This window comes from Bison bison, unplaced genomic scaffold (assembly GCF_000754665.1).
Source record: "Bison bison bison isolate TAMUID 2011002044 unplaced genomic scaffold, Bison_UMD1.0 scf7180017864160, whole genome shotgun sequence".
Taxonomy (NCBI): domain Eukaryota; kingdom Metazoa; phylum Chordata; class Mammalia; order Artiodactyla; family Bovidae; genus Bison; species Bison bison.
Genome location: NW_011494732.1, coordinates 7,036,733 through 7,050,768, shown reverse-complemented (window position 1 = coordinate 7,050,768; position 14,036 = coordinate 7,036,733). Strand labels below are relative to the sequence as shown.

Below are 14,036 nucleotides of genomic sequence, written 5' to 3'. Positions count from 1 at the left end.
GAGGGATTGGGGGCAGGAGGAGAAGGGGACGACAGAGGATGAGATGTCTGGATGGCATGACTGACTCGATGGACGTGAGTTTGGGTGAACTCTGGGAGTTGGTGATGGACAGGGAGGCCTGGCTGCTGTGATTCATGGGGTTGCAAAGAGTCGGACACGACTGAGCAACTGAACTGAAACACTGGGCAGCCAAAGAATTCCCTATTTCACTGTTTAAGGCTCAGGTGAGTGAGAAAGGGGCTTCCCAAGTGGCTCAGTGGTAAAGAATCCATCCACCTGCCAAAGTGGGAGACGCATGTTCGATCCCTGGGTTGGGAAGATTTCCTGGAGAAGGAAATGGCAACTCACGCCAGCATTCTTCCCTGGAAAATCTTATGGACAGAGAAGCCTGGCGGGCTACAGTCCATGGGGTCGCAAAGAGGCAGACATGACTGAGCAACTAAATAACAGCAACAGTGGGGAGAATACTATGAGAAAGAGTCACCAGGGGACACTTTAAATGGGTGGATTGTGGGCCATGTGAATTACATCTCAATAAAGCTGTTGGGGGAAAAAGGTTAATATGAAGCTTATACCAATACCTAACTGAATGTGCCCTGACTCATTTGTTACAAATGCTCCGCTTAACCAAGGCACCAGCAGAGGAAAAGAATCAATGTTAAAGAGGTTCCAGTGCCATTACAAGAAGGAGAAAGTGATTAATGTGCAGCATTCCTGGAGGAGAGCAAACAGCAAGAGCCGCTGGCCTGTTTTGATGTCAGGAAGCATGGGTGATGCTTCCCAGGTACAAGAAGAAAGCAGCTGATGGAGGTGCAGGCAGATGCCATCGGCCAGAGCCCATTCACGCCCTCTGTTTCCACAGCTAGTTAGAGAATTGTAAAATGCTAAAATATATCCAGTAGAGAGAAGTATTTACAGACTTCTGAAAGGGGCGGAAACCACTCAAGGATCTTCAGGCTGAGGATTAAAGAATATTGAGTGCTATGATGCAACCTAGCGATCATTATTATACCACAAAGAGGTGGAGAAAATAATATGATCAAGGAAATGCACTTACAGCAAGGCAGCAGTTAGTGAGTTAGCTCTAGATAAGAGCGTTCCCCGACCTTTTCTCATGAAAGTAGATGTTTTTGAGCAAAGGGAAAAGAAAGCCGAGAGCAACATGAGCAACCCTTGCATCAATCCCCTATAAAGAGATTTATGTAAAATTACTTGGGCTGTAAGTCAAGGTTATGCCCTACTCCCAATGTCTTTCTTTGGAATCAGTAAGCCTTGGGTTGAAGATCTGACACTGACATTCACTGGTCTAGGACTTTGCTCCCAGGAACTCGGTTTCTCTTCTGTGAAATGGGATGATACCAAAGCTGACCTGATGGGGCTACTGTGAGGAATCTGGATAATCACACATGGAAATCACTGAGCCCGGCACAGAACAAATGTACGACACACCTTAGCTGTTATCATTTTAGCTGTGTTCTTATTATGTTCTTCCCTTTCCCACAAACACACAGCTCTTCCACCCTAAATTTCAAAGGCTCCTTTTTATTCCATCTGTTACCTAGAAATAGCTGATCTCTTAGTCCCTTCCCTGATGCTGGAAGAGGTCCTCAGCTCCACAAACCTTGTAGACTCTGTACCCAGTCCATTTCTACTCATGGGATTTCACCCTTTCCGCCACTTCCATCCAACCAGAGCTGTCCAGTGCTTTTGTTGGAGAAGACTCTTGAGAGTTCCTTGGACTGCAAAGAGATACAACCAGTCCATCCTAAAGGAGATCAGTCCTGGGTATTCATTGGAAGGACTGATGCTAAAGCTGAAACTCCAATACTTTGGCCACCTCATGTGAAGAGTTGACTCATTGGAAAAGACCCTGATGCTGGGAGGGATTGGGGGCAGGAGGAGAAGGGGACGGCAGAGGATGAGATGGCTGGATGGCATCACCGACTCGATGGACATGAGTTTGAGTGAACTCCGGGAGTTGGTGATGGACTGGGAGGCCTGGCGTGCTGTGATTCATGGGGTCGCAAAGAGTCAGACACAACTGAGCGACTGAACTGACTGAGAGAAAAGAAACGGCAGAGCCTGTACTGCTCCAGAAGCACGCTGGCCGGGTCACCTGCCTACCTGCTCCGCATGCAGCTCAGCGAGGTGACAAAGCGCTACAGCGAATGACTCCGTGTTGTTCTGCTGCACGCCCGCGTTCACCGACTCCAGGCTGTTCATGCTCAGCAACATCTGGGCTTGCTGCAGGGCCATAGTGCTGGGGAGAGGACATAAAGGCATCCCCGTCAGTTGAGAGACCCAGGTGCCCCTCAGCTACACCCTACAGTTACCCCGAGAGGAAACGGGAGGAGGTGACGCCTCTCTGCAGGTTCTGGTTCCGTGAGAGCAGCTGTCTCCCAGTGCCAGACCTCCTGTCCTTGGGACAAGGAGAGCAGGAAAGCAATCTAGATGTGCGGCCTCAAAGGAAACACATGGTGGTTATGACACAACGGGGAGCTCCAAGTTCCAGACCTCCCCCACCCCATCTCTGCCTGTAATCTTCCCTGGGGCCACAGTATGTTAATTAGCTTTCACGGTAAATTCAGACTTGATGCCATCTTGGCACCGGCTGCTCTGACAGTGGAAGCAGTGGCCAGTGTCTGCATCTGTTTCACACCACACTGTGCCAAAAATTATTTCAAGTACAAAAACAAGACTGATACAATAGGCACTTCCTTTCATCACTGAATTCCTAGAAACAGCAGATTGTCTAGGTGAGAGGTGAGGTAGCAACAGGGCTCCAGGATTAAAAATCTGGTTCAGAATTTACTTCCAAGCTTGGACATGAATTTGAGCAAACTCTAGGAGAGACTGGAGGACAGAGGAGCCTGGTGGGCTGCAGTCCACAGGGTCGTAAAGAGTCAGATATGACTTAGCAACTGAACAGCAACAAAGGAGGCTAAATGGAATTAAACACCAGGCCAGAGATGGTCCAGAGAACACACCCTGGTTAACAGGGAAGCAGCTTTCATCACATAACAGCTTTGGGGTTAAGAGGGTGCTCAACTTGAGTGACTGTGGCCCATGGCATCTCAGAGTACGGGCATGGTGTTTGGAGTCCAAGGATCTCAGTTTGAGTGTGGAGGTCCATACTTGTTAATTTGTTAACTTGTTAACTCAATTGTTATCTGGGGCAGATCAGATGTGTGAACCTTGTCCTACGTATCTGAGAATGGAGATCACCCCCCAAGCCACCTCCCAGAGCAGCTGGGAGGAATAAATAAAAACAGGCAGAGAAGGAGCTTCCCTGGTGATCTAGTGGTTACGAGTCTGCCTTGCAATGCAGGGGACACCGGTTCAATTCCTGGTCATGGAAGATCTCACATGCCTCAGGGCAACTAAGCCTGTGGACCACAGCTACAGAGCGTGAGTCCTAGAGTCCTTGAGCCACAACTACTGAAGCCCACCTGAGAACGAGAGCTGCACAGCAGGAGAAGCCACTGCAGTGAGAAGCCTGTGCACCGCAGCTAGAGTGGGCCTGCCTGCAGCAACTAGAGAGAGCCCGCACGCAGCAACGAAGACCCAGTGAAGCCAAAAATAAATAACTACTTAATTAATTTTAAAAAGAAGTAGATTAAAAAAAAAAACAGGCATAGGAAAAACCTTTGCAAAGCCTGTGTGCAAAGTAGAAAATATTTTAAAACTTTAAAGCACTTTCTTTAACCCCCTGCACAAACAACCTCCATCCATTTGGCCCTCAGAGCACCGGTCTGCTGGCTTCCGCTCATCTGTAAGAGGACTTGTGTCCTCGCAGCCCTGATGGCGGGCTTGAAGACACACCTACGGCCATAGAGTCTCCAGATGGCTGTCTTCTGGGCGATGCTGATATCGATGAGCTCTGACAGGCTGTGTTTCCAGTGCAGGAGGTCCGAGTCCTTTAGGGCATCCATAAGTTTGTTTGCCGTCTTCCCAGCAAAAGCTCTCTGCTGAACCAGGGACTGTATTCCTAGGGAGGCGAGGTACTAAGGAGACAGACAAATGCACAACTCAAGATAGAGATGACAAGACAGAATTTGTTTTGCTCTTCAGAAAGTTGTGATATTTCAACATGTGCATAATGACATCACTATTTATAAAGAAAGTACCTGCAGCCTGACCCTGACCCATATGAGAAATGTTCCTGAAAAACTAGAGGATGGAAGAGAAGCTAATGGTACAGTAAGAAGGGCCAGCTCTGAAGCTAAATGGATCTGGACTTAAACACTGCCTCTGCTGCTGACTGTGTGACCTAGGGCCAGTCACTCAGCTTCTTAGACAAGCCTATCTGTAAAATGGGCATCAAACCCTATCATGCAGACTTATTTTAAGGATTAAAATGAAATAGTACATGTTAAACAGTGCTCGGTACATTATGTAGTAGGAGATTAAGGAAAAAATGCCTATTAGGAGCATAACTATCTCTTCATTAACTTCTGGTATAATTTTCAAGGATGAAAGCTCAACTAAAAACAAGTCCACTTAAATCCATAACAAAAAATGTGCTTACAAAGTCTATCATTTGTTTTTGGTTTTTTTTGAGGCAGAATAAGGTTCTTTGAGCAATAGTAATCTAGATTCTACAGTCATTACTACTTCATGTGTAGGACTTGTACCCTTTCAATGCCCCTCAGTATCTGTCATTGGGGAATACAGGTTTACTGGTTCGTGGCTTTGTTTATTACTTCAAACAGGGATCAGTAAATTTGTTCTATAAAGGGCCAGAGAGTAAATAATTTAGGGTTTGCAGGCCACATTTGGTCTATGCCACATATTCTTCTTTGTTTTTTTCCCCCAACTATTTAAAAATGTAAAACCCATTCTTAGCTTGAGGGCCTTACAGGAGCAGGCAGTGAGCCAGGTTTGGCCTGTAGGCCATAGAGTTTGCCGGTCACTGGTTTAAAAATAAGTCTTTCTTAAACATTTTCTAAATAAAGACGTGGAAGTTTAGTGCTGATCAATACACTAAACAAAGATCTCATCAAATTGATAAATGGAACTTGCACGGATGTTATTAGGATAACAGGAGGAGAGAGAAACCTATTCAAAGAACTTAGTGGTTTGATTAATAATTAAGGTCACATGAAACTACCAAGAATAAAACCACCCCAATTGTTTAAACAATCTCATAGAAAGATGAGCCTTACTGGTAACCCAAAATGAACAGCTTTCTTCACAGAATGTTCCAGCAGAACATAGCTATCAGATCTCTTCTGTCCCAGCACGTAAAGCCAGCTCTGGCAAGAGAAGTCATCAAAATGTATCAAAACAATGATAATGGCTAATGTTCTACTGAAAGCATCAGCATGATTGTAAGAACAAATTAACAAGGGACAAAATAAGCCCTCTAAAACACACTTTCACAAATTATGAACCGAAATGAAACCCATCTAACACATTAAAACCATCAGACTGAAATAAACAAGCCATTTATCTTCTTCACCTCTGAGAGCCATGAGTGGCAAATGTTCCAGAAAAAAAAGACACGAGGCCCCTGGAAGGCTTGGAAGTGAGACAGTAAAATTCTCAGGTGGTTGCTGAACTGGGTTCTACTTGTTTGATGATGTGTGTGGTGATGACGCTTTGACAGCACAAGCTCTTATCCAGTTACCAGGTGCTGCAAACACATTTCCTTCATGCCAGTGTCTGGTGCAACAGTTTTGCATGGCAAACTGCCTTTAAATTTGTAGACAAGAAATGCCCCCGAACAAAATGGACGTCAAGAATTAAAAAAGATAAATACAACTGGGTTGCCTTTCCTGAATCCCCCTGACCATCTAACTAGTTTCCCATCACCATTGAGGACCTTCCAACTGCAAAACAACCTAATTCATATGGGGCCTTTCAGAGGCCAACAACCCAACCCACGGGCAGAACTTCCAAGACAGGAGGGTGACCTCACCAAGCAATGCTGGAGACACACGTGATCGTTGGACTCCTGGGCAATTCTAATTGCCTCCTGCAGGGCAAGCTCTGCCTGTTGACTAACGACAGAATGAACATTAATAACTCATTAACAACCGCAAACATGTGTAAGCAACGGTAACAGGAAGTCATCTATATGGTAATTCACCAGCGTGCAGGCCTCTGGGTTGGAAGTTGAAACCATGGGCTTACTCCTCAGAGACACCCCCATCCCAGTAGCAAAAGAAACTAACAATAGAGATATAGAACATATCCCTGCTAAGGTGGAGTTCTACTAAAAGGGACCTGAAGTACTGGTTTTTCCCTATCTCAGCTCCTAAGATTTTTTTTTTTTTTAGTTGTCTAATGCTGAGGGCTTCCTGGGTGGCTTAGCATTAAAAGAATCCTCCTGTCAATGCAGGAGATGCAAGAGACACAGGTTCAATCCCTGAGTTGGGAAGATCCAATGGAGAAGAAAATGGCAACCTGCTCCAGTATTCTTGCCTGGGAAATCCCATGGACAGAGAAGCCTGGGGTGCTACAGTCCATAGGGTTGCAAGAGTTGGACATAACTGAGTGACTAAGCGCGTGCACGCGCGCGCACACACACACACACACACCCCCTGCTGAGGGGAGGGACAAGGAGAGGATGTAAGATTTTACTTCTCATCACCTTCCTTTCAGCATTATTTGAAAAATTTTGTGAACTATGGCATTTTATACTTCTATAATTTTTTTCAAAATTAGTTTTGAAAAGTATTTGGAAGATTTTCACTTCTGAGATTTCTTTTTTCTACTCATGTGGTTCCTCTCCATCTGGGGTGTCTTCCCCAGCCTTGCAACTTTTGTGAAAATTCAGTCAACTAACTATTCTTGGCCCCACTGAGCCTTCACTTCTGAAAAAGTCCATAGAAATGGTATCTGCTTGCAGTGCTTAATTAAATATTAATACTATTGTATATCACCCTCTATTTAATGTTAGTTTTATTTCTTTAACCTGCAGGGGGCACCAGAGATGTCTTAAACTTGGAGTTTCCCAGTCTCAAGTCACAGAAGTTCTGTAAATGCTGGGTCACTGAGATCTCAAAATAGAATCAGAAATTCTATGGGTATCACTTATGTAGGGAAAATTTTATGCAAAATTTTTTTCAATAAGAGCAATATTAATTTTATTAATTTTAACAGGGAGAGCTGAATTCTTCCTCAATACTATCTATTTGGATAAGGAAACATTTTTACCTATTTCATATTTCTCTTAAATCCCCTTTAATGCTAAGATGCACCAGAATATAAGCTATTTGAAGGCAGGAAGCATATCTTCACACAGAGGCCCCTTATAAATGCCAGTCAATTTAACTTTGTTGAACATCTGATGACCAAATAAGTTATGTTATGTTTAGAAAAAGTCTTCTGGGAGAATTGTACAGATAGGATGCTAAACAGGACTAAAGAAAGATTATTCTTCCCAGAGAGGAAGAAAAAGTAGATAACCAACACAGAAACTTCAAAGTTTCTGGCAAATCCTTGAAGAACCAATGGTTTTCCATTGCTGCTAATCAGAAATGCCTTTGATAAAAATTTTCATTAAAGAGCAAGAAGCAAACTGGTTGAAATATTGGAAACATGCTGGCTATCACACTGTTTGCAAAATGCCAGAGCAGAAAGATCTGTAGCCTCTAACAACAGCTTCCTATGTCATTCAGAGTAAAAGCCAGTGTCCTTACTTGGGCCTACAGGACCCTAAATGCTCTGACCCCTGCCACTTCTATGACCTCATTCTCCTCTATTCCCCCCTTACTTATGTCACCCTGACCACACCTTTTGTTCCTCCTCAAACATGCCAAGTAAATCCTGCCTCAGGGCCTTTGTACTTGCTGTCCTAGGCGACATGAATACTCTTTCTCCAAATACACACACAGATTACTCACTCCCTCAAATCCTTTATTTAAATCTCTGTTCAAATATTAACAAAGGTTAGGAAGGGCCTTAATATTTAAACAGAAATTTTACAAATTGAAGATTAAGACCAGTGCAATCATCTGGAAGAAGAGTGTTACTTATGAAAACAATAGCACTCATCACCTCTCTTTAATCCCTTATCCTGATCTATCACTACCTGATAAATTTAGGGTTTATTATTTATTTTTCCCATTGGAAGCTCCATGAGAACAGAGTATTTTTTTTTTCCCCTTTTTTCACTGCTGTATCCTTAGCACCTAGAACAATGCCTAGCACATAGATTTTTAAGAAATTACCACAATCCTATTAGCTCAGGGGCAATTATACAGCCTCATAGCTCCAGGACTAAAAATAAAGAAGCCTGGAGTTGAGTAAATCAGAAATTATCTAGTAATTAATTCCATACAGTTAGCTGCCTATCCATTGATAATATTGCAAACACAGAAAAATTCTATACATCAACAGACTTATTATTTGTATCTACCAGACTACATACAAACTTCCAAATGCAAGGGCAAGCTGTGTGTAACACAGAAACAAGTTATTGGCAAATATTCAAATGGTGTTGCTATTTATTATGAGTACATAAAACATGAAAGGCTGTGATCAAAGAGGTTACTAAAGCTGGGCAGACGAAAAGAAGTTGACTCTTAGAATACGGAATCTCACAAAATCAGAGAGTTCAGAGTAGCCTTAAACATTTTTTGGCTCAAGTATCAATATGAGGCTTGAATTCTCTGAATGTCACCCCCGCTGCACACCTGAGCACTCTGCTGACACCTTTCTCAGAAGGTTCTACACAAAGAAATCTCCTCCTCATAAACAGCAAAAATGTTTTGCCCTTTAACTGGCACTTACCAGCTCTCAATCTTCTCTAGTAGTCACACCCTTGATCAATCTAAGTCCTTTTCACATGACCTTCACTACAGAAAGATGTCAAATAAACGCTTGGCTAAACTGTTTCTTTTCCAGGCTAAACATTCTCACATCCTTCCCACACTCTTCATATGGCATGGCTTTGAATGCCTCCAGTGAGACTGTTCCCCAGGCAAGCTCCAGCTTGTCTATGTCCCTTTGAAAATGTGACAATCAGAAGTTATTAGAAATTCCTTACTGTTGCCTGGGCCATAGAGCAAGGTGCAGAAGTCTCAGTTCTTAAACTCTGGACACTACACTTCTAGAAATACACTCTAGTCTCTACTCAAAGATGCCTGTGACAGAAACTAATTTTTCTTAAATGGGAAAAAGCCATAGGGAAGCAGAGAGACTATCAGTAATTTCCTACCTTTTCACCATTATTCACATTATTTCATTATTTTCAAAATAGATTCCATATTTTGCAAGACTATCCTGTTAACTCTATTTACTAAATATTAATAAAATAACTGATCAATTTCCTATTTTTATTTATTAAAATCATAGGCATACCTTAATAATGGCATAAGTCAGTGTCACCTCACTGAGCCCCCTGAATGCCAACCAAAACCACAAACATGTGACTTTCGGCAATCCACATAGTCTTTTGTCAAATAAAGGCACAGCTTCCTTTTGGCTTTTTGAAATACTGAAAATAACTTTTACATACCCATTATTTCCTCTGAAAAATCCTGTTGGGAATCTTTGGCCTAATGACCCAATTTCCTTTTAATTCAGTGCCCACTGTTCTTAGAAGTAAAGCAAGAGGCCAAGCACTTAGACGGTAATGCTAAATTGTGACTCCAGGGGGCAGACTCTTTCATTATCTTCTGTTCAGTGGAAAAAGCTTCCTTCTTTGCAAGTTATTGACAAGCTCAGGTTGAACAATCTCTTTTTCTCTTTTCTTCCCCCTCCTCCTCCTTTTTTAAAAATATACAGCATATTTTTTAAACTTTTTATTTTATATTGGTGTATAGTTGATTAACAATGCTGTGTTAGTTTCAGGTGTACAGCAAAGTGATTTGGTTATATATCTATTAAATACATGTATCTATTCTTTTTCAAATTATTTTCCCATTTAGATTATTACGTAATATTGAGCAGAGTTCCTTTGCTACACAGCAGGTCCTTGCTGGTTATCTATTTTAAATATAAAAACAGTGTGTGCATGTCAATCCCAGACCCCCTAACTATCCCTACCCCCCACCCTTCCCCTCTGGTAACCATTAAGTTCATTCTTTAAGTCAAATACAGCCTATTTTTAAAAACACATCTCAATTAACATTTGAGAGATAGTTTCTTCAATTTCTACATGGACAAGTTTATACACTTACTAGTGACCAAAGCGGCAGTGCAGGGCAGCCAGGTTTAGAGCTGCATATCTCAAGCTCCGGCCATAGCCCTCTTCCCCATTACTCTTGCTTTCGGCTCCAGTAAGAATCAGGCGGTCAAAATAATGAAGGAGGCTGTGTGTTGAACTGAAAACGTCTTGAACTCGGAGGTTGTTTAAGTAGCTGAGGTAGTGCTAAGAGGAGGAACATTCAACATATTTTAAATGTTAAGTTCCTCTTGTGTTAGATTAATTCAGAGAGGTCCACTGGCTGTAGACATCCACGTATCCCCTACCCTCCTAAGTCACGGTTTAGCTTAATCTTTTCCCCACAGGCAGAATAAAATAGACTTAAGGCACAGTAGGTGGTTTCTTCCCCAGAATGTGTCCCCAAACAAAATAAAGGGAATTCCACCAGCATGGGCGTCAGAGTTTTGTCCTAAATACTCATCCACTGGTTATATTAGGATCCATGGATTATACGTGAGGATGGAGGGGGAATCACCTAGCTTAGATATTAAGGAATTGTGTCAGTATAAAAAAAAAAGGTCTTAAAACCTGAATTCATACAAATATAAAACCAATTTTTCTAAATGTCCAAGTTAAAACCCAGTGAGACTTTTACTAGTTTATTAGTTTTCGAAGTTAATTATCTTCTATTTTGACACTATTTTCATTTTGTTTGGTTCACTGAATTAAAACTCCCTCCAGCAGGCAGATCCCAGTTACTAAGGAGCAAAGCAGATGTATTTCTACATGTGGATAAAGTCAGATGGCAAAACCCAGGTGCTATTAAGAAAGTTCTCAGGATAAGAATTCAATAAGGAATAGAATTATTTAACTTAAAAAATATATACACCAACAAAAACATTTACAAAAGAGGAGAAAAGAATTTTGGGGCCTCAAACTTTAAAAAATCAGTCTGTCATCTCCTTCATCTCCTGTCCGTAATTCACAACATCAGAGATGAATGAAAGAGAGCATCAATAGATTGAAGAAATCCCTCCTGGGTGGGGGAGGAGCCTAGGCTAAGTCAATTACATGCCAACCACAGGATTTCTTTCTAAGAACCCAGGTCAGCGGGCCAATCCACATTTACTTGACTATTCAAAAGTCTTGTCCCTGCTTTCTAATTTAGGAACAGATTCTGGAAGAGGCTCACCGCTTCAGCAAAATCAGGATTAAATTTCAACAAGTTGTTCAATTCTTTCTGCAAAGAAGCTGGAGTGAGGGCTTTGGTCTCATCATTCTTCAACAAAGAAGCCTGAAAGTTAAAAATGACAACTCTCAGTAGAAAGAAATGGCCAATAAACATATGGACACATATATTAAATATCTGATTACTTTCTTCTCTGCACCTACACTTTCCTCTTTTTTTTTTTTTTTAACAATTTTATTCATTTATTTATTTTTGGCTGTGCTGGGTCTTCATTGCTGTGCGGGCTTTTCTCTAGTTGCGGTGCGCAGCTTCTCATTCCAGTGGCCTCTCTTGTCACAGAGTGCAGGTTCTAGGGCACTTGGGCTTCAGTGGTTGCAGCACATGAGCTCAGTAGTTATGGCTCCCAGTCTCTAGAGCACAGGCTCAGTGGTTATGGCGCATGGGCCGAGTTGCTCCTCACCATGTGGGACCGTCCTGGAGTAGGGATCAAACCTGTGTCTCCTGCATTGACAGGCAGATTCTTTACCACTGAGACACCAAGAAAGGTCCTACACTCTCCTCTTGACCTTGCAGAACACTGTTTCCTCTTCCTGGAATTATGTCTCGCAACCACCAACCCCACCCACACACTCTTCCATGCAAAAGCCTACTCAGCCTTCAGGGCCCAGTTTAGATTTCAGCCACCTGCTTCTCCCATAAGCACCTACATGCTCCTATAAGCCCCCTCCACTAACCCTTCCTGCAGTACTTATTAAATTATATTACTAGTGCTAGCTGACCCCACCCCCAGACTGTAAGTGCCTTCAAGGCAGGAAGTATGTATTCATAGTCTGGCAAAGAGCCTTATGGCACACACTTGCCCTTCTCCTGGTTTTCTGTTTCATATGGATGTTACCAGCAACAATTATATAAAATATGTAGAAAACTACTTCTAAATTAATGATTAGTACTTAACTGGGTTCTAGACACTTCAATTTTACATAGACAAATTTTTCTTTGATTAACAATAACTTCTAACTCCATTTTAATTCATTGTAGCATTACAGGAGATTCCAAAAATATGAAAAAGCATACAGAAGAAAACAGAAAAGCACACAGAAAATCATCTGTTACTCCTCCATCCAGAAATAACACCATTTTTATGTCAGTGTATCTTATTCCAGTCTTTTTTCTGTGCGTGGGTATATGTATGTGTGTTTGCGTGTGTATGTACTTATACATATACACTGGTGGGCTGCCGTCTATGGGGTCGCAGAGTCGGACACGACTGAAGTGACTCAGCAGCAGCAGCAGCATGCACACTTTTTTAATAAAATTAGAATACATCATTTTACTATCTGCCCTTTTCATTTAATAATATATTATACATTTGTCTCATCATCAACTGGTCTTTGAAAATACCATTTTTAAAGCAAAAGTATCAATCCTTTGTCATATGTATTGCAAATCCTTTTCCCATTTTGTTGTTTGACTTTTAATTTTGTCAGAAAATGTACTAACATGCAGACATTTTTCATTTTTATGCTGAAAAACATCAAATGATCTCCTACATATTTTCTTCCACAGTTCTTATGTTTAGAAAGTTCCCCATCCAGAGATCAGTTAAAAGTTAATATGGAGTTCCTTCTAGTCTAATTATAACTTTAAATGTTTACAGTGAAGCCTTTAATCTACCTGTAAAGTACTGAGGTGCAAAGATGAGGTGAGGGTCCAGCTTCATTTTCTCCTCTACAGGTAACCAATTGTCTAGATGGGTTTTTCTAATCTGTCTAAAATTCATTTGCAGGGGTGACTCTATTATCTGCATCTAGATCTAAACATTACATCTTTCAGCAGAAAGAAAATTAATAATAAAATTAGAGGAAACTTAAAAATAGAGCAAAAATCAAAATTCTTTGCTGAAAACAACATGAAAGAAAAACGTTCAGCTTGTATTACCAAAAAAAAAAAACTAAAGTAGGTTTGAAAACACTAGTAAGAAATGTCTGGGCTAAAGTGTACTGGTGTTTGCAACTTGAAATGTATCAAAAAAATACGATGAAATGGTGACTAGATGGGTAGATATATGATAAACAGAGCGAAATATTAATTGTAGGACCCAGATGATGGGTATGTGGGTATTCGCTGTACAAGGCTTTTCAATTTTATTTCTGTTTGAAAATGTCCTTGATGAAAAGTTGGGAAAAGGGTAGTAAGTCTTCCAAATCACGCTTTGGGGCTGTGTTAGTCACACACCATTACTAAATGAACATGCATTACGACTCTAATAGAGAAATAAAATCACATACAAAATAGGGAGGGACATATAGCTACAGTTGCATTGTTAGTGAAGAAAAAAGGACCAAGAGTAAGAACAATGCCGCTTTACTAATAAACCTACTCACATAACAAACATATGTCATGACAGCAGACAGTGAAGGACAGGGAAGCCTGGTGTGCTGCAGTCCATGGGGTCACAAAGAATCGGACGTGACTGAGCAACGGAACAGCAACAACAAATAATGTCACAGAATGAAAAAAAAAAAAAAAAAATATGACAAATCACAGAACCAACTTACCTGTTGAGAAAGAAAAAATTCTGCTTGTTTTTGGGACAGAGGCCCACTGCATGATACCTCTTCTTCTCTGGAAAAAAATTAAGTAAAAATAATAAAGAATTAAACAATAGTGAAAATGGTAATGCTAACAAAGTCAAATAGATTCATCAGAAAAGCTTAAAAACTTTTAAAATTAATTCTCTTCTCAGGAATG

The 14,036-nt window shown here is 41.3% G+C and overlaps 1 protein-coding gene across 3 annotated transcripts in view; it reads right to left on the bottom strand.

Annotated features, from left to right (window-relative positions):
- ANAPC5 (anaphase promoting complex subunit 5) overlaps nucleotides 1-14,036 on the bottom strand; it is a 34,881-nt gene that overhangs the window by 8,521 nt on the left and 12,324 nt on the right. For all 3 annotated transcript variants that reach the window (XM_010841345.1, XM_010841346.1, XM_010841347.1), the window contains 7 exons: nucleotides 13,844-13,910; nucleotides 11,289-11,390; nucleotides 10,131-10,321; nucleotides 5,921-6,002; nucleotides 5,166-5,255; nucleotides 3,823-4,004; nucleotides 2,125-2,260 (listed from right to left, as the gene is read on the bottom strand). In XM_010841345.1, coding sequence (XP_010839647.1) covers nucleotides 2,125-2,260; nucleotides 3,823-4,004; nucleotides 5,166-5,255; nucleotides 5,921-6,002; nucleotides 10,131-10,321; nucleotides 11,289-11,390; nucleotides 13,844-13,910 — 850 coding nt within the window. The remainder of the gene's footprint in view (nucleotides 1-2,124; nucleotides 2,261-3,822; nucleotides 4,005-5,165; nucleotides 5,256-5,920; nucleotides 6,003-10,130; nucleotides 10,322-11,288; nucleotides 11,391-13,843; nucleotides 13,911-14,036) is intronic.